This window comes from Buceros rhinoceros, unplaced genomic scaffold (genome assembly GCF_000710305.1).
Source record: "Buceros rhinoceros silvestris isolate BGI_N320 unplaced genomic scaffold, ASM71030v1 scaffold13083, whole genome shotgun sequence".
Lineage (NCBI taxonomy): Eukaryota > Metazoa > Chordata > Aves > Bucerotiformes > Bucerotidae > Buceros > Buceros rhinoceros.
The window spans coordinates 45,996-66,319 of NW_010401866.1; the positions used below are offsets into that span (position 1 = coordinate 45,996).

Here is a 20,324-nt window from a genome sequence, read left to right on the forward strand (position 1 = left end):
AGAAAGCATGTATGGTAAATAAACTTGTGTACATAAATGCTAAAAATACTTGAGTATTTTACATAAACTTTATTTTTGTATATGATGTGTCACAGTGGCCTTTTCTATGCACTTCAAAGGAAGCTATAAAGGGAAAAAGGGAAGACAGAATTGTATATTTTAATTGCTCTAATGATTTGATCAATTAATGTTTTGGAAAAGCCTTTAGACTTTTTTAATGCACAAATGAAAGAACAGGCACATTTACTTTTATGAAGGAGGGTGTGTAAAAGACCACATCCGTTCCGCGTTTAACAGTGGTGTGGTGTGGTGAGTAGGATACCTTTGGTCTGACACGCTGAGAAACATACTACTGATTTCTCTGAAGCAACCATGCAAGGTCATGATGTTCAACTGCCCTTTTCCCCCCTGCAGTTTACTTATGTTGATGGCACTTTTCTTTGTTCCTGTTTGCACTATTTTGATAAGCAAGTGTTTATGATTTGTACTGATAAACAGAGAACTCCTTGTAGGTACCACTTCAGAGCCTGTTAAAACTGCAGCCTGAGGGAGCACAGTAAAGGATCCACAGTGGTAATTTGCTGATCAGAGAAATAAGCGCTTGCATTGTTTATTCAGTACTTTGGGCACAGTTGTGAGCAATTACTTTCTTCTTTCTTGAGGTAACTCATAGAAAAAGTAGGTATGATGCTAGTGACTATATGATGAAAATAACCCTCACTCCCCTCTTTAAACTTACCCTGGTCTGAGAAGTGTTTGTAACATAACAAAGCCTGGTTCCTGTCATCTTCTGGTGTAGCTTATATGCCTAAGTGCTTTGCCAAATGACTTCTAACTGAATGGACTAAAATTTTAAGCATTGGTTATTGTCCTTTTCTAATAGCAGTAATAAGGGGGGAAAATTATTTACAAATTGTCAAGGTCTGAGATCTACTAGTTTTATAGATGTTTATATTTTCAGCGGTTTTATGTGTGAATATGAAAAGGAAAATTGAAGTAGTAAAATCCTAATTCTGCAGCACACAATAATATATACTTTTTATTAAAGAAATGTGTATTTTATTCATGTGAATGATGTAAATAATTTTTTAAGGCCCCCATTTCTCATGTTTGTTTCATTATACCCAAGTTGTCTAATCACTGGTAATTCTTCTCTGAGTAAGCACAACTGCCTTAGTGCAGGTGAATAACCCTCTTTATTTGAAATACACAGAAAGCTTATTTAGCAGTATTGTTACTGAAAGAATAAAGTTAAATAAAACGTTAAACTGCTTACACTGGTTTTATTTCCCTGGAAGCAGTTATCAGAGCTACAGTACAGCTCATTAATCACTGGGTGAAAAAGCCCATAGCACAGGGGCTGTGATCACAGTTAAAGCAGGCAAGCTAAGTGTTACCATGGTAAGAAAACTTGAAATACAAAGATTTTTATTACCTCTAAAAAGAATGCCAGTAACTTTCTCTTTGCAGTTGAAAACATACTTTTGTCATGGAACGTGGTTCTGTCTAGCTCTCACCAGGCTGCCTTTGGGCTCACAGACAGCCAGCATTCCTCTCTACCTTTGTTTTTAATCAAGGTGTAGTTCGTTAGCACCTCATGGCCCAAATTAACTCCAAAGCGCTTTGTAAGGGCTCCCAGCATCAAGTCCTCATAAAATACAGGCAAAGTTAAATTACTCCCAGCCACGTACCATTTGCAGTTAAAGCTTGAGATGTGTTCATTTTAAGTGTCATCCAAACTGTGAATTCCAGACCTCCGGATTCCACGACTGCTGGCCAAGGGGCAGTGTTATTTTTGGATACAGTGGTAGCTTGCTGGGAGAAACATCCTATTGTGCAAGACAACAAACAAGGTCATCTGCTTTAAAAACATTACTCTAATGTTTTTAATCTGTGTAATTAATCTGAAGACAATGAGCAGGGAAGGAGAAGCACAGAAATGAAGTGCTTTTCCCAGGTCCCAGAGCAGCGGAGGCGGGACGACATCCTGAAACCCAGAGACTGTCTGCTGCACTCCGGTAGCTCTAGACAAAAGCTCTACAGCTTCAGGTAAATGCACAGAGGTTTTGGCACACAGCTTGACATGTGACTGTCTCACTGGCCTCCCTCTTCTTGGGGCAGAGCTCACTCCCCTGGGGAAAAGCTCCTTCCACAGCGAGTGGAGCCACATGGGATTTGGATCCTCTTCCTGAATTTTACCCAGTCTCTGTGTCATGGAGAGGTTAATCCACATCTGTCACTAGACCAGCCAACATTTCTATTTTAACACTGTTTCTGCATCAGTAACGACTGATATGGAAATCAACCACAAGTGCTTACAGTTGAGCCCCGTTTGGGCCTGGTACTGTGTTCTATTTCTTAGCATTCTTTCCTTTAAACCAAGTGCACCCCATCTGCTCGTTGCTCTGGACGTGTGTGAGGCATCTAAACATTTTTGAAAGGAGGAAGTAAATTGCACAGCCTGTCAATGGGATTTTTTTGGTGTGGCTGCAAATAAACAAAGACCAAACATGACAGATTTTGGTTTTGCGAAAAGAATCACAATTTGGACCCTTTATGGACCTGCTGTTGCTGTGTGTATGGAGTGCAGCAGCATTTGTAACATCCAGGTACATAAAAGTTAGTCAGATACATTCTGTTGTCGAGGATTACGTACAGTCCTCACTGACCACACTAAACAGACTGCGTTCAGTTTTAAAATGAGAAATACGAGCAACATTAAAGAACTAAGGTTAAGAAAAACAGGAGATTAGCTACTGGAGAGGAGAATTCAATTGTCGCTCTAATGGACCTTTCCCACTTCTGGTGAGTTTTAGGATGAGAGTTGCAAGGCACTAGAAAAGGTAATTTTCTGTTGATAGCAAATTAACTTGAAAACGGTGCGTAGGGTGAATGCCGTTATAAAAGGCTGTTATCTTGTTGCTATTTCTTCATGTGTTTTCACATCAAAAATGCCTGTGCACTCTGTCATAACATCTGCCAGGAACTTAGATTTTTAATAGCTTAGAGGGTTAGGGGAGGATACCAGATGAAGTTTTTATTTACAGTAATGCAACACAGACCGTAAGTCCTTCTGGATATCTGTTTTCCTGCACAGAGGGAACTACAGTTATAAACAGTTGTCTGTTAGCTTTGCTGCTTTTCAGCATAAATACAACAATTTACTCCAAGGTGGCTTTTAAGAAAGTGGAATATCAGTGAGATGAAATGATTATTGTAAAATGTGCTTTCTTCATTATGCTGGCCCCTTATGTGGACATTGTTCGTTAGAACAAATGAGTGCAAAGGTTTGGGGGTTTTTTTCCCCCAAATGCTGCGTCTCAGGACACTCACATGGATAGTAAGAGCACTACTCCTGTGGGCTGAGATGATTTCACAAATACTCATGATTGAATGTCATCCCCATCAGCAACCAAACTGCTTTCTGTTTCATGGAAATGTCTTTGTTTCATAAACATGATCTGGGTATTTAAAAAGCATCTTGTGTCAAGTGAGAGAGTGAATTACAAATCTGCATGGATAATAGGAGAGCGCATTTATCAGGGCTTGGGTCTGGAGCCACTTAAAGGAAAAAGGTTGGGCTCCTGAAGATTTTATCTTGTATTGTCTGCTCTCCCCACCGTCCTGCTCTGTACTTGTTCTCTCTCATACCAGCTTTGCAGCACTGACAGTTAAACCACCAGATGAGGAACAGTCCATCAGCAGACACAAGGGCCAGCCAGGCAGCCTTGCACCAGCACAACCTGCTGGGAAAGGAGACCCGAAAGCACCACTTCCTAAAGAGCAGCAGCCAGCCTGAGCACAGCCACACAGCCATGAGCCTGAAAGGCGTGGCATGAGCATCACCAACAGCCCCACAACAGTGGCACTGAGAAAGGGCCAGAACAACCCGCGTGGACAGCCAGAACACCCCAAAACACCAGGACACTGCAGCCTTGGTGCAGCTGGGTCTGTTCCCCTACTCTGCAAGCGATAAACTGGCAGCAACCAGGGAGAGAGCTGCTACCTTGACCCCTTTGCAAGCACTCACAACACAAGATGTTCACTGTGTGCAACCACCAACACTCCCCTTTTCCAGCCCCAGGGTATTTCCTCCACATCTCCCCACCTTATTCTGTCAGGGCTTCTCCTACAACGCAGCTTCAGCCCCTTTATACCCCACACCAGTCTCACCTTGCAGGACCAGCTCTGTTCCTGAATGCTTCCTGACAGCTCTTCCTCTTCATTGCTGTGCCGAGAGAGGATGACTTGCCAAGACCCAGCTGTCCCAGGGGAGCTGGGAGGAGAAGGCACCTGTTTAAATACTGCTGTGCCCATGGGCACACCCTGAGGAGGCACAAGCAGCGACAGGTGAGTTACCTTACACTGCAGCAAGAGACAGCAGCAAGACAGGTAAGTCACTCCTATAACCACATGTGCCTCATGAAGTGGACTTGCAAAAACTCCCTCCTGTGCCTAACCCATCACAGACCCAGCTGAGATCACCCTGACAGGCTGTCACTAGCCCTAAGAATCACTCAGCAGTCACAGGTCTTTGCTTGTACAGGAAGGAGTCATGTTTTATCGGTAATCCTGAGCCATCACAGCATTTGAGGGGGGGGAAGGTTGAGGCCCCTCTGTGCCCAGGGGGGTGGGGGTGGGGGCAGCGCCTGAGAGCTGTGGGAGGCCACAGACACGTCCCTGCCTGTGTTAGCAGGAGCTGGAGCTGGGCTCCCTACCAGCCAGCTGAGCTCTGCAGCCGGCTGGGCTGCCCGAGCCACAGGGCAGCAGCACGGGGACCCGGCTGTAGCGCACATCTGGCAAGAACCAGGACTCACGGACACAACGCACTGGCTCTTGGATGCACCCAGACCTAAATGCTGGTGCAGTGTCTGGGTACACCCTGAGATGGAGCCTTGCCCGCTGGGATGCCGAAGAGTGGCCAGCAGGCAGCTGGAAGAGCACCGCTGACCAGGTGGGTAGAGGTGGCGGAATTTCCCTGGCACTTGAGTTCTCGGCAGTCACTGCTGGGCTGGCAGTGGCCAAAGAGTATATCAAGTTGTAGCATCAGGTATATCTCTAGTATAAAATGCGGACAAGAGCTCAGCAAACTTGCAATCAGATTGAGGAGCTTGTAGTTTACAGTGAGGGCTGGAGTTCATGTGTGAGGGATTTGTAAAGAAGTGCCCAAGGGGAGCATGTTGTTTTGATCTCGATGCACAGGATGATGGTACAATGTACAGCCTACATAGATAGGGAAAGGCTGTGTTTTAGGACGAGGCGTAAAACAGTCAGACTAGTTTAACAACTAGATAGATGAGCTCGTGATATGACTTATCAATCAGGGACTGTGATTTTTGTGTATAAACCATTATATGTTTACTGGGTAGGTGCTGATTATAAATCATACCATGCTCCAAAGTCTAACACCCATTGGCAGGAAACTGTTTAATGTAACAAAATGTTAGAACATGCATACTTGAATCAATTTTTAGAGAAATACTGGGGTGGAGGCCAGAAGGGACAGCAGCTCATGCTGACAGGGTGATGAAACAGGATTAGAAAGGCAGTGAGAGAACGCTGGTAGTCAGCCATCACCTGGGGCATTTGTTCACTGCCACCAGTCATAAATAAATTTGTGCATGTTGTCAGAGTGGGGATGGACCTGCAGCAGTACGTCGTTGTTGTCATAATAGTGATGTATTAGATGAAGTAAGCGGAGTCTGAAATCCAGCAGCTGTACACGCGGGAGACTGGCTAGCTCGCTCCTGCTTTAATCCGCAGCGACCGGGGCGGACTCTGTTTGCCACCAAGAAAAACTTCAGCCTCTGTCAGCCACAGTGCAGCAGGCAGCGAGTGGGGGAGACATGCCATGACAGACCCTGATGGGACCGAGAGGAGCAGTATCTCAAGAGGGCTATTTAGGGAAGCAGGCCAGGGAGCCTGTGTTTGAGCACCCTCCTCCACCTAGACAAGCAGTAACCGCCTGCGTGTGACTTAAGGCTTCCTAAGCAGAAAGGAGGCAGAGACAACGTGGTTTGGGGAGTACACAGAAAGGAATGTAGCAGCTGAGGAAAGAAATGCAACTGCTGAAGTAAGCAGAGCCAGTTCTGGCCTCAAAAAAAAAACCAAACCAACCCAAACAAAAACCCCGCAAAACCCCACAAAACACACACACACACACGCACACACCCACGCAAAAACAAAACCAAAAAACCCAGAAAAAAGCCCAAACCAAAAAAACCCCCAAAACAAACCACTACCACCAAACCAACCGGGAAACACTATACAAGGTGATAAGGATGGAGAAACTAAAAAATTCTGTAAACAGTTGGAGATGAAATTGCATAGATCTATCTCCAGGGTCCGCAGGCTCTCAGAGCATCTGCCCAAGGGATATATGAGAGCATGGTAATGGGGATTATACATCACTGCCTGGTTCCCATAGCTCCACGGATGGAGGGAACGTTTGTCTGCTGGAGGATAGGCTGCCTGTGTTGCTGCCATCTCAGCTGCCCCCCATCCAGATCTACCCCTTAGTGACACGTGCTCTTAGGTGCACACCATGCCCAGGTCACGCTGGTGTATGACACAGGCAGCTAGCAGCTCACCTGAGCTAGGAGTGATTTTCTCTTATCAGTAACTTCAGAAGCACTGAAGAGAAGGGACAGAGCTTATCCTGCAGACTGAGCCTTTAGAGAGGATTCATTCCTTGCTCTGCTTTCACCACAGTAACTGTCTCAGAATCAGTCCCTCAAACTCGCGTGGGAATCTCCCACTGACCAGCGGCGCGCCTCAGCCCCACAGAGAGCACCAGAAGCTGGAAACAAACCTTCCCCATCATAGGGCAAACTGTCTTCTATAATTTGCAACAAAGGCAAGTTTGCTTCCAAGAGGAAGGGCCGTTGTCTCCTTCTGCTGATGATGCCTCCTTTGACTTACAAGTCTGAGTATTAGAGCTCCTAAGTAAACATCTTACAACGAGCACACAATGTCTGTGAGTGAATACAGCAATCCAATAATTTATTAAACTTTCATCTTGTAAAGCCAGTTACAAATTAAAAAAAAGACAGCAGAAGGAATTCTGTAATAGAAATGAGCAAAATTACAACAAATAGTAACAGGAGTTACATTTCCAAGTGGGTTCAAGCTGCCTGCAGCAACCCAAGAGCCAGAACGCAGAGCTAGTGCAGAGTCAGGACAGGGATAACCAAGGCTATTCTGAAACATAACATCATCTCGTCGGCGTACAGACCAATACGAAGTGTTGCTTCTCAGGCTGCCCCTGCACTCCTGTCCTCTCGCTTCTGACCTGGACTCTTCAGTCTTTGTGACAAGAAGGGGGTGTTTGTCAGATCCTTCAGTAAAGCTGTTTAAGGCAAGACTCCAGTCGAAGGTGTGATACCCAGCAGTGGCTGTCCTCTTGGCTGGTTGTGTGGCAAGCGGACAGAGCGTTTGCACATGCTGCAGTGCAGTGGGAACGACAGAAAAGCACGGATTATGTACAGTGGTTTTATTTGTACAGTCAACCTCGAAACTACAGCGTTCTGTGACACAGTATTAGTGACGTGGCACAATTCCAGGCTGAATTGGAACAGAATATGTTGCATACTAGTCCTAGCTTTCTTTTCTATGAAATTTCTATTTCATAGCTAACAGGCCTTAGCTGACATGTCTTCAGAAACAGAGACATCTGATTTTAAACGCGGAACAACGCCCACGGCTCTTCAGTTTCATTAAGAAGCTGAATGGGATCCCTAGACAGGGGTCATAGAAAATGGCTAGCCACCACCTTTCTTGACTGCTAATGCATCCAATTTCTGATGTGATTCATACTGAGTATTGTTTTAAACAATAAAACCAAGTCAAGACTGAAGATAACTGTTGTTTTTCACTGAGAAGGAAAAAAATCTAACTTCTTCAAAATTTGCTAGTTATAAAAACCTCTAAGCAGTTGTTTTAGCAAAACAGCACGGTGTTTATTTTGCTGATGACTAGGGACCTAGGAGAGACTGGAAGGGGATTTGAGGATTCAGTGATGGGAGCAGTTCCAATTAGAATGTGGAGGAGGATAAAGTGTTTGGCATCTGCTTACAGTAGAACAGAGGAAGTAATTGCCTGTAACAATTTCTCTAGGCACCTATTCACTTAGTAGGAAAAAGTTCACTTAAAACTAAAGTTCATGGATCCAAATCATCCTAAAATCCCATGTAGAGAAAGAGGAACTTAACACAGGCAGGCTGCTCTCCGTAAACTGCCCTGACCTCCATCTAAAACCCGGAGCTTGTGAAGAGCAGCCCTTCTGGAAATGCAACTGAATTGGTCTCACCTCCTGGGCTGCAGAGGGGAAAGGCAGTATTTAATTTTTAGGCAAGAGGTGCTGTTAGGAATGTCCCCTGAATGGCACCTGATGATCTGTTTTGGTAGTGCTAGTCCCAAAGATTTCCTCCCATGTTGGATTATTTAGATTTTAACTTAAAGTGCAGCTCTCTACAGCTGTGTACCTGCAAACTTCTATTGGAAGGTAAAGACTCATCTTGGGTGGTTTTGTTTGCTAAATTCTCTCTCATGGAGGGTTTGACCACTTAGTTGGACCACTTGGCTTCAATTATACAAAGGCATTTTCTTTTAAGATCAGATCAGATTAAGAAAAAACCCCACAGTGACTCATATTTTAGTGTTGCTTGCAAAATAAAAACCAGATATTCTCTTAGCAGACCATGCTGTGATCCCACGATTCCTGCATGTTGGAAATTCATACGGAAGCTTAAGTCTGTCTCCTGTAGTGCAGAAATGATTCTTGTGAATTTTTCTGCCAGTATGACAGGTAATGGTCAAGTGCAGGAAAGCAGCATAAAGGACACGCAGGAGAAGGGTGATGCTTCTGACTTTGCTTCTTTAAGGTACATCAAACAAGCAAGGGGGAAAGAAGTTTTGGGTCATTAATATTTAACAACAGTCGTTACTGTTTAACGTCTTTGGGCAGAGGTGCAAATCCTATGGTACTGTAGATGTCACTTCAGTTTTTAAATACAGTAGTCAGTCAAGTGGAGTTCTTAAAAAACATCTTTGCTACACTTGTGCTGGCAAGTTGCAAATACCAATCATTCAACAACTGCCTCCCTCTCTCGTGGCAGTTCATTGGTATCACCTAGTCCAGACGCTAGCATGGCTGTCCACACTGGTGGCTGATTTGACACTGCAGCGTTTCTTCACAATCATGTTGATATATGCTTTCATGATCTTTATTATCTCGCCCACCTAGAGAGAGAACAGAGGAAACGCACATTAAAAACCTAATTCCACTGGGGATACCAGACGATTTGCAGGAAAAGATTCCCCTTGACCAAGGTCATGGCACTATAAACTTTGTATTTATTACTTAATGTGAACATGACAGTAAGGAAAGAAACGCTTCACAAGTTTGCACTCTGTTGTAGCAACACTTACAAGTCTTGTAGCTCAAAGAAAAGCAACTTCAATGCTACTAAACTCTTTTTTTTTTTTTTTTTTCGAGTTTGTTACCTGCCCATTCATATACTGGAAGGGAAAGAAAAAAACAAGCACACTCACGAGCACCCAAAATTGGAAACTTTCAGTGTACTGAAAGACCATTCAACGTCCTTCACTTTCTAATCAGCATGATTATTTTTCTGTTTATCCCTGCATTCAAGAAGAAGTGCCATGGCACTTTAGCTTAAGCTCCCTTCATCTTTTTCCTTGGCTGTCCAGTCCATTCAGCAAGAGTTCTTGCACACAAACTCGTCTAGTCCTTGGAAATTACAGCTTTACTACAAGACATACAACAAGTCTTGTGACCTCGTATACCTGGGATGTTTCAAAGAACATTTCTCTCTCATCCACTGTAATTTTGAAGGTGTTAGGCTGTGGTGCTCCGAAGAAAACAATGTGTTCATACTGGAAAGTTTCTAGTGGTTTAGGATCCCCTCGTTTATAGACAGACACATTCTCTGTGCTGACTCCAAGCCAAAGATCATTTGGAAATCCACCCTCCTTGCACTGCAGAAAGAGAAACGTGACATTTTGCATAAACGCAGTGGAAGATCAAACCAGCCTTCATTTGAGGAAAAGCCCCCTGTTACATTTCAAGTCTTCACCCCAGCAGAAAAAATAGGTTGTCTGCAGAAGGACTCCCGTAGGCACTCCTGCTCCAAAGACTTCCAAGCAACACGGCTGTGAGTCAAATACTAGTTGAGTAATAAATAATCGTAATAGGTAAGAGCTCTCATCAGATTTTGAAGTGATTTAGGAAGTCTCCACTTATTATTGTACAGACAATATAGGGAGTGCAGGCAACTTCTCATGGTAATCCACCCAGGCAGCAACAAAACTGATAAAGCTAGAACTGCGGAGTCCCACTCTAGCAGGCTAAGCGCAGTGGTCTAGGTGACCCAGTCTGAGCAGTTTCTGTTGTAACTGCTGCAGAACAAGATTGGACTTTTTTGCTGGTAGGGACAATAAAGCTTTGTTTTGCTTTCACTACACACCACCTTCTTAAAATCCAAAAATTTCACAAATTCTCTTGCTCTTCTAATGAAGTGGGAAGCCATTGTCTCCCTCCATTTACCAGCTTGCCCGCTCTGTGCTCCCTGCATCACACCTCTTTGGGTACGTGGTACTGCAGGCTTTCCCTAACCTTCTAAGGCAAAAGGCAGCCAGCTCCTGAAATTCCCTTCTGCTGTGCGTGATACACACAGCAGTATCGGGTTTCCAGACCAGTGCCTCTCCTGGGTAGTAGTTACATGAGTTTACACACTGCTCACCTCAACATCAAAGAGGGTTGACCCGTAACCTGGCCACTCCTTTACGATGGACATGTATTTCACCATGGCCTGATGCTGAGAGAGTCCCTGCAGCTTGGTCCATTTCTGTGCTATGCTTGCTCGAGCAGCTGAAAGCTCTTCCTTTACCCACATCTCCATCATCTGCTCCTCTTCTACCTTCTGCTTCTTTACAGAGCCTGTCTTGAAGCTACGTTTCAATGTCCCTTCAAGGAAGCTGGTCCGTCTCCTCTCCAGAGTATGACTGGTAGTGCCGCTGCTCTTTGTTGAGTGCAGGATTTTGGATTTTAGTCTGTTAACTGGATAGATTCCATCAAGGGTCCAGCTTATTTTAGAATAATCTCCATGAAGATACTGCAGCCGCAGAGCTGCTAGACGCTGCAGAGTGTCCTCTGGTGCAGGAAAATGACCATCTATGAGGCTTTCATGAGCCTACAAACAAACAAAAAGTCCCCCAAACTCATTAGAAAATAGAAGCACACTTTATTCACAGCTGGGTCCGTGTACAGATTCATGGCCCATCCCAGAGGAAAGACATCATTCAGGAGGCCAGAGCAGACTTGACAATAAAGAAGTCAAAGCCTGGGACCAGTCAATGTAGGGGGAACATTTCTTTCTGCAAGTCTGAACAGGGTAGAGATCTCTGAGGGAATCCCGTACTGATGTCTTACAGTGAGGACTTTATAGGTCTGGAACAGACAGGAGAGACTGGAATTGAGCCAATTCATTTTGTGCTCCAGCAGCTACAGCTCCTGTAACTGTGAAGATTGTTTCCAACACCAGAGAGTTGATACGGTAGGTACAATAACCTCAAGACTCTTAACCTCAGTCTCATTGCACACCAGCACCTCCCACCTCCTCCTCTTTCATCTGGTGTCTCCCACATGTTCTTGCTTCCCTTTCCCTGTTTTTCTGTGAAATATATTTATGGGATTTTTTTTTGCTACATCCATTTAATGCCTGGGTAACCTCTACTCTCCAACTGTTACTCCTCTTCCACCACTCTCTGCCCGTGAAAGCTGTGTAGATGGAAAGCCTTGTCATAGGGAGTTTGCTACCATTGAGTTTCCACAGGGTACCGTGACGTCTCATTCCTGACCATTTTTCAGACATTCTGTGGTTAACCATACTTAATCTTCCCTTCAAGAAAGCCCTCTTAGGGAACCATTGTCTGTGTGATGCACATGCCATCCATTTGACTACCAGTGAGTTTCAGTGTCCATGACACTGACCACCTTTAACACATATTAATTGATTTTCAACAGCTACGATTTTGCGAGGCAAGATAAAGTGTTACTTAGAAGTAGTAAAGACAGCAATAAAGAATCACACAGCTCTGTCAGTTTAGTTTTGCATCCCTAATTGCAAGGGTATTTCATACCAGGGTCATCTCTGGCCCAACCAGCATTATTGTGCTATGGAGTACAGTGACTTAAGTACTATTCAGCAGGTAAATATTGTCAACTACATTCTCCTCTCCTTTTTCTGTAGTACTTTTCTAGAGCTGGTTAATCAAAAGAAATTGCCCGAAAGATATGATTTTTTTAGTCAATTCCTGTAATGCTCCGAGGATGTGCTGTTCTTGTAAGCTGACATGCAGATAGCTTGATCTTCCAGTTTTCATTACACCTATATTCTGCAAACAGCCACTTTTAATGATTCTTTGAGTCATTAGCGAAACTTCTATATATTTAAAAATTAAAGATAAATGTTAAAAGCACTTTATTATCATTGGTCTTCCAGTTTTTTTAAGTCCTTGTTAATTTTTCTTGCTTTTGTTCTAATACTCCTATTCCCTAGAGAACTTCACGACATTTTTGCCTCGTAGATTCCACGAAAAAATCCAACACATTAAACTCTTCCGTTCCAGCCAGCATTCCACTCCTAACGCAAAGGCAAGCCAGTTTTCTGTGTACTCTTGTGTGCTTTTGCCACCCTGGAAAACAAGTCATTCTCCCAGAGTGAGCTTACCTGCTCAAACATGAAGGCAAACTCCACTCCATCTTTGGGAACATTCTCAATATCCAAGAAGCAATAAAGCTTAAAATACAGCTGCCACTGTCCTTCCTCCTCTTCTTCCTCAGAGCCAGCAAGTCTGTAAGATAGGAAAGAGAATGAGAGGGGAAAAAGAAGAAACCAGCAGGATGTGCACAGTGCAACTCACAATATGAAGGTACCCCTGGATTTCTGAAACAGAGAGCATGCAGAACTACCCATCTACCAGAACAACCTCAGTGCAGCTGACTTTTCTGCTAACTTCCATCTTTTCCTCCAAGACACGTAAAATTTTGATTCAGAAGGACCCAAACTTCTTATCAGATATACTTGATGGAAAAATTAGGTCAATGGTTAGATAAATTGGATAAATGCAAGAGCTGGGGGCAGGACACAAATTATTCCCCATTTTCAAGGTACTGTGAAAAGTGACAGCCTTGCCACCATTAGGAACAATTTTATTATTGTCTTTAGAACAAATACAAACCAGACAATGGCACTGCCGGCTTCTTTCAGAATTTAGTGCTTTCTTGGCATGTCTGGCCACAAAAATCACAAATCCACACTAAGTAATTAGAGCTGCATTTCTGTGCTCAAATCTTTGCTCTTTCTTCCCATATAGCTATTGTGATGTAAATTGACAAGATCATTATCACACTTGAGCAAACCTTCCCTGAGCTCTGCTGGTAAGCCATTTCTCTCTGATAAAGGCGCGACTAAGTCTGTCCTGATGAGCCTCATAAAGAACGCTCCTTCATCACCAGAAGAGATGTGAATATGGTTTTCCACTCAGTGAGAAAGAGCCCTTGAACCTCACCAGAGGGAAGTTCAAACCAGAGTAAATGGTCAAATTACTGCGGCTGCTTTGGATAAAGCTCCCTGACTGTACTACCACTTAACCCAGTGTTACACCCAACTAGGAGTTAAAGGTTTTATGAAACATTCTTCTACCTCTCAAACTTGGCCAAGATATCAGCCACAATCACCCGGCTCTCAACAGCACGGTCCACCTGCTGGTTATGTTCAAAGAGTGCAAACATATTACGGCTGTCCTCCATCGCTAAACCTCGGATGAGTTTTTCAACCACCTGCAAAAACAGAGACAGATCACAGATTAGGTATTACACACACTTTCACAATGAAGAATCAGAACCTCCTCAGGACACTCATCGTTTCACAGACCTCCATCACATGCGATCCTTAGTCATCTTGTTTTCAGACTACAGAATTCTAACCCTAAAAAAATCTAAAAATCTAAAGAATTCTAACCCTTCCCTGCAAGGAAGTCATTACTCATATTTGATTATCCTCACTGTTCTTCTCTGAACCTTTTCAAATCTCCGCTACCCTTTTGAAGCTGGGGTATTAGAACTCTGCACAAGATACAGGCACATAATGGATTTAGAAGCCATGACGATATTCTTAGTTCCTCTAGTAACAATGCCACTCGCTACTAATATTTTTTACCACTGTTTAGTGCTAATGTTTTCACAGACATGCCTACCATAACCTGGAATCTTGCTTCTGACCTGCTAACGATTAAGTTACTGATCGAATATCCCTTCCAGAAGGATTACATTATGAAGTGGAATTCCAGCTTGCCCAGAAAAACTGTGTTTAGAATTATTAACTTTCCAGTGGGCAGAACACCAGAAGTGTTTGGATTTTGCAATGCAATTGTTTAGCGATATTCTACCACCCAGGAATAGACCTTGCATAATTCTAAGCCTGCAGAATAAGCTGAGCTTTGTGAATCCAGAAAAAAAATGTAATAAAACATTAAAAAAAGATAAATTGGAGGTGAATGGTGAAAAGGAGTGCTTTCAACAGACCCAGTATCCAGACACTGAGATATGCTCACATCTCGTTAATGCTACTACTGCATTACCTCCCCAGCACTGGTGTGCGAATTGATGGTTATTTTACAGGAGCCACCGCCATGGCAGTACACTGTTGTGGTCATTTCTTCACGGGTGAGAAGAGCCTGTATTTCCTCCTGGGAGGGCACAAACTCCCTTGTCTTTGTTCTCTTCAGGGAGTCACTTATGAATTGCGCATACCTGTCTATTTCCGTGCCTGGAAAGAGGTCTTTCACCCTAATTGTAAGGAGAAGAAAAAAACGCCATTACACAGTGAACCAGAAAGCACGTGCATTCCCATGTAACTTGGACTACTGTACGTAAAGAGTTCAGTAGATGATAGTGATGTCAAGTGCAACCACGGGAAGAACGAGCCCACTTATTTCCTAAATGATACAACCTGCTCTTACTTGTCATTCCAAAGTCACTTCAATGGCGTTTCTCAGCAAAGTATCAAATAAGCAATTCAAACTTTCAGGAGTTTAGTACCAGCTGAAGATAGTAAGATGGACTATCTCAATTTACATAACTGAGATTAAAAACTATGAAATCAATCGTAAACTTCTCTTTATTCCACTTATTCATAATTGCTTTTTAATTTGCTGGCTCTGCTTGAGCTACTTTTACGGTATTTTTCAGAATCAAGAAGATAGAAAGTAAATGTTCATATACAGATTGCTTCCCTCCAAGGCCAGCAGTTCGAAGTATAACATTATCTGCAACTCCAGCGATAAAACCATGAACTGGCAACATGGAGTGTTCCTCAGCATCTCCTAGAACCAGGCCCTGGTTCTAAGCTATTTGGTGTATTGACACAAATTTCACCTCGCTCTTTCCTAGCTTGGAAGGAATCAAACAGATTTTATTGATCTTTCTCATCATTAATGAACAGAGTGAGGCTACATGGCTGCAGCTCAGCCCCAATACAGACTGCTCTGGAAAGCTGCTTTAGATGCTGAAGATGAATTGGGAAGAAATGCAAATGATTTAATTCATGAAAATTGCAGGTTAAAGCAGATTAAAAACACAAATTGTAAGCATTATGTGCTTAGTTAGCAAATATTGAAAAACTGTAAATTGGATTTACAGCGTATCTACTGCTCCAATGTACACGTTTGGCCTGTGGCAGCTGGAAGGTAGTAGGTATTTCAAAGGTCCTCACCTTTCCTGCAGGTTGAGAATGTTCATATGGACACTAATAAGCAGTAGGTGACCAGCTGCAAACGCACTGTAACACAGTCTCATGGTATTCTGTTTGGGCAGCCTTACTCTCCACAGCCTTTTGACACAACAGATGAGTGGCGAGGGAGGGGTTTGAATACAACAGAACGACTGGTAGGAAGAATTGTGCACACAGGTAGGAGGCTGCAGCACCACAGGAAGATGTTTGCACAGGAGGAGGGCGAGAAGTAACCAAAGGTGGTGGAAGATAGCAGAGAGGAAGGGCACAGGCTGCAAAGAAAGAGGCCTCGTACCTTCTCAGGTGGAACCTGAGGTAGCGCAGGATTCCCCTGCTGGGCAAGAACGTGCAGCTCATGCACGACATCAGCTGCCAGTGGTGCAGGTTCCCAGTGCTGTTGGGATGCGGCATGTGGTTCGTTTGTTTGATGAGCTGACAGTACACTTCATCACGAAGAGGCTTTAAATCATGGCAGGTCTGCAGAATGCCTTGGATGATGGGTATGGGGTCAGACACCGTCTCGATTTCCTGAAGGGAGTTGAATATCTTCACTGCTTCATCTTGTAAGCTGCTGTAACCCTTCTCTTGCTGCACTGGAGAATGATCACAAAGGTGACAAGAGGTGAGCATCTCCCTCATTTTCTACTGGCCCAGCAACGCTAGAAGCAACTTCACTGGTCTGTTACAGAACAGCAACCTGAGCATTAGCTCATCTCCTGATTTATACTCGAAATTTATAAACTTGAGTAAATTTATACTCAAAATTCAGTAATGCTTCCCCTTTAAATCTGTAACTGCAGTTTTAACTAGTATTTGCCAACATCTAACTTGTCACCACCGCACATCCAGTTTTGGACATACGTGCAGAAAAACAGAGTGATGCTTTTGAGGGAAACCAGCACTGAAATCTAGGAGTAGTTCAGGCTTCGGTGTCTGCAGATGAGGTGCCAACAGACAGCTTTTGGCACCTCTTCTGCAGACACAGGTGAAGGGGTGGCAGAAAGTCACTTCTGTGTAAACTGTCTCCTCGCCTGAGAGGAGCGATAAAGCAGAGGGTCACTTACGCACTTAAGGCTTTAGGTGCCAAATGCAGACACTGAAGCCTGGCTTGTGTAGCTCTGAAATTCTGTGTTGTGCTCGTATTATCTTTGACCCCTGAGCCAACACAGAATTCTGGCAAATTGGTGTTCCACAGATGCAGCTTTTACCTGTTGTTTAGATTTAAAATGCCTACACCAAAACAGTTGCATTTCCTAAGTACCTAAATTGTCTGCTTTGAATCTCTTAGAAGTATGTGATACTGCCATACTGCTGCAGGCCTGCTTCCTCTTCGCACATCTCGGGGGCTGTAGGTCCTTCTGAATCTTCCATACCACCATTGCTTCCCCAGTGGCCATGCATTAATGGCACAGTACAAATACACAGCCCTATGGCAGTAAGTTCCACAGTATAGGTATTTGCTCTGTAATTTTCCTGTATCTCAGAATTTATTTTTTCTGAACTTTTAATCTGCCACTTAATTTGATCCTTGTATTCTGAGAGACAGTGAGCAGTTACTCCCCTTCCACTTTCTCCAGGACAGTCCTCCAGCCCTAAAAACTTCTTTTTGAGGCTGGAAAGTACCTTAATCGTAGGCATGTCTTTCTATGCCTTTGATCATCTTTGGGTACATTTTTACTTCTGCTTCTTTGTTGAGATGTGGAAGGCCAAACTGCATCCTGTATTCAAGATGCAGGTGCACGATACATCAGTACAGCCACACAAAGACTTTCTTTTTCCTGTTTCAAGCTTTCAAAATCTTAAGTTATCTGTTTTGACTCTGTGCACAGCAAAAGAGTTGACATTTTCATATGAGAACGTGTTTGCTTTCCTAAGCAGAACCAGATCACTACCTATGTGGCAGACTGTTTTTCCCATATACATTGCTTTGCATATCTAGATTGAAAGTAAGTTCTGAAGAGATTTTGTAGCCCAGTCACTCCACATTAGAGCTTCTTCTATAGGTCTTTGGCAGCAGCAGCTTTTAGTTTTAGTATGCTAAACAGTCTGGAATCATCGGCAAATCACTTTGTTTTTCTGGTAGCCTATCAAACAGTCTAGCTCTTTCATATTGCTGAAGCATCTGAAGAAACGATTCTTTTAGTCTGGTTTTCCCGCAGCTTCTGTATGAACACTATCTCGCTGCCAGCTGCATGATGTAATCTTGTAGAATTTTCACTGGAGCCATTTGCAACCCAATTGCAGCTCAGAGATGACAGGCTGCACACCCCCTGGGTGGATGATAGACTACCTGCCCCCCCGTTCAAGATTCAGTGTTCCTAAGACATGAGGCAGTGGACACAGAACACATTCTGGGTAGAGAAGGGGACTGCGCCCTCTCTGAGCCTTGTGGTCTACACTGCCCCAAAAGGATTTCACCTGCAGAGAGCTTACAGACCACTTTTGTGGTGCTCAGGCTCCACACTGATCCTCTCAATGTGAGCAGACTCTGTCACAAGAGTAAAATACTTACAGTTGACACTAACATCTCCATACGGTAGTGGGAGCAATGGGGAATGCAAGGGGTGCTGGGTATATCGCAAGATTGGGTTCCTCCTGTATGTCTGTTCCACTACTTCGAAGTTAGTGCTGTTTTCCTGAAAAAAAGAATTATCCTCAAATGGGAATCGTCTTTTGCAGGATGTCCTTATACATCTAGGTTCAAGCTCAACCACTTTTATCTAAGGTTCCAGAGATCCACAGAGGGACTAGGTGACCAAAGCACAATTCACCTCTAAAAATTACTCTGTACACTGTTTCAGGAAATAAAACATAAAAATAGCCATGCTGGGTCATACCAAAGGTCACCAAGCACAAGATCTTGATTTTAAATGTGGCTTGTGGCTGATACCTAATGCAGGAATATAACAGGCACATATAGCATGATTCCTCCCCGCTATATCCTTCAGGCTTTCAACGGTAAATGTTTAAGGGACTCTCTGACTGCGGATCTATTATGTTTAGTAACAATGAGCCTGTCCTCCCTGAATCTGTCTGGTTGTACCACATGTGTCTAGAGAATGGACAATCAAAACACACATGGCGTTCAAAACATCAGCCTGTCACTATCATACACACTGGCATCACATTCTTCTGCATTTTCATCCCATATTCCTTCCCTAACAACACTTAACGTTCCATTTATCCTTCAACCCCGAGCTGGAGTTTTCCAAGATCCTCCATCATCACTCCCAGCTCTTCTTCTTGAATATCCAATTGCACCTAGTTTAGAGCTCATCACTGTGTATATGTTTACATAAACATTTCTTCTGAAATATGCTTTGGTGTGTCTTCTAACACAATTCTACATTTAATTTGCCACAGTTTTGGAAAGAAGCCTTTTCAAAAACAACTCCTGCTACAGTGACAGAGTTTCTGCTATTTTGAAGGACATCTTCTTTCCACCCTTTACTCTACAGGAGCTTAATGTACAAGGAGGACTTCAGGGTACAGCAAAGTCATGTGGCTCGTAGGAATGGAAATTTTTATACTTGTGTCAGGAGGACGTTTAGGAAAGGATGAAGCATGAATTTGTTAATACTTGATGGTGCAACCCTGCATGCAACTTGTAATTGCACACAGCTGTAGTCTAGAGTTGAGCCGATGAGTTAACATGCTAAAAAAATAAAACTCTTGTAAGATTTGATTACTTAGTTACACAGTCATTAAGTTTCTTTTCCTTTTTTCTTTTTTTTCCCTCCAAGACAGCAATCCCATTTCTTGCCACATTCTCAGCAATGACTGGGTAAGGCCAGTAGTGAGCTGGCTGCTTCCAGCTCACTTGGGAATTAGCATGATGCCACCTACCCTGATGTCGCGAATGAGCTGCTGTGTAGGTGTTTCTATGGGAACTTTGCTGTCAATGACACCTTGAATGGCAGAGGCCCAGCGCATAGCTTCATTCAACAGCTTTGTGTATAGTCTGTAGGAGTGCTTTCGTCCATGGACAATGATGTTCCAATAGCCTGTGGAGAAACAAAAAAGCTGAAAGGTGAAACTTGCTTCCGTGTTATGTAGTTGACTGGAAATTAGCAAATGTGACATCCATCTACAAGAAGGGCTGGAAGGAGGATCCAGGGAAGTACAGACCTGTCAGCCTGACCTCAGTGCCAGGGAAGGTTATGGAGCAGATCATCTTGAGCATCATCACGTGGCATGTACAGGACAACCAACTGATCAGGCCCAGTCAGCATGGGTTTATGAAAGGCAGGTCCTCCTTGACTAACCTGACCTCCTTCTATGACAAGGTGACCCATATAGTGGATGAGGAAAGAGCTGTGGACGCTGTCTACCTGGACTTCACTAAAGCCTTTGACACTGTTTATCACAGTGTACTCCTGGAGAAACTGTCTGCTCATGGCTTGGATGGGCATATGCTTTGCTGGATAGAAAACTGGCTGAATGGCCAGGCCTAAAGAGTGGAGCTGGACGGGGCTCAGTCCAGTTGTCAGCTGGTCACCAGTGTTGTCC

General features: G+C 43.7%; 1 protein-coding gene across 1 annotated transcript; it reads right to left on the minus strand.

The window, feature by feature from the left end:
• Positions 1-9,126: 9,126 nt before the first annotated feature.
• LOC104490178 (unconventional myosin-X-like) lies at positions 9,127-19,819 on the minus strand (the record flags this gene model as incomplete). The annotated part of the gene is made up of 9 exons (XM_010132428.1): positions 9,127-9,231; positions 9,799-9,999; positions 10,764-11,213; positions 12,753-12,876; positions 13,728-13,864; positions 14,665-14,872; positions 16,111-16,408; positions 18,328-18,451; positions 19,662-19,819. Coding segments are annotated over 9 exons (1,805 nt in total), but the record flags the coding sequence as incomplete, so codon positions are not given.
• Positions 19,820-20,324: the final 505 nt, after the last annotated feature.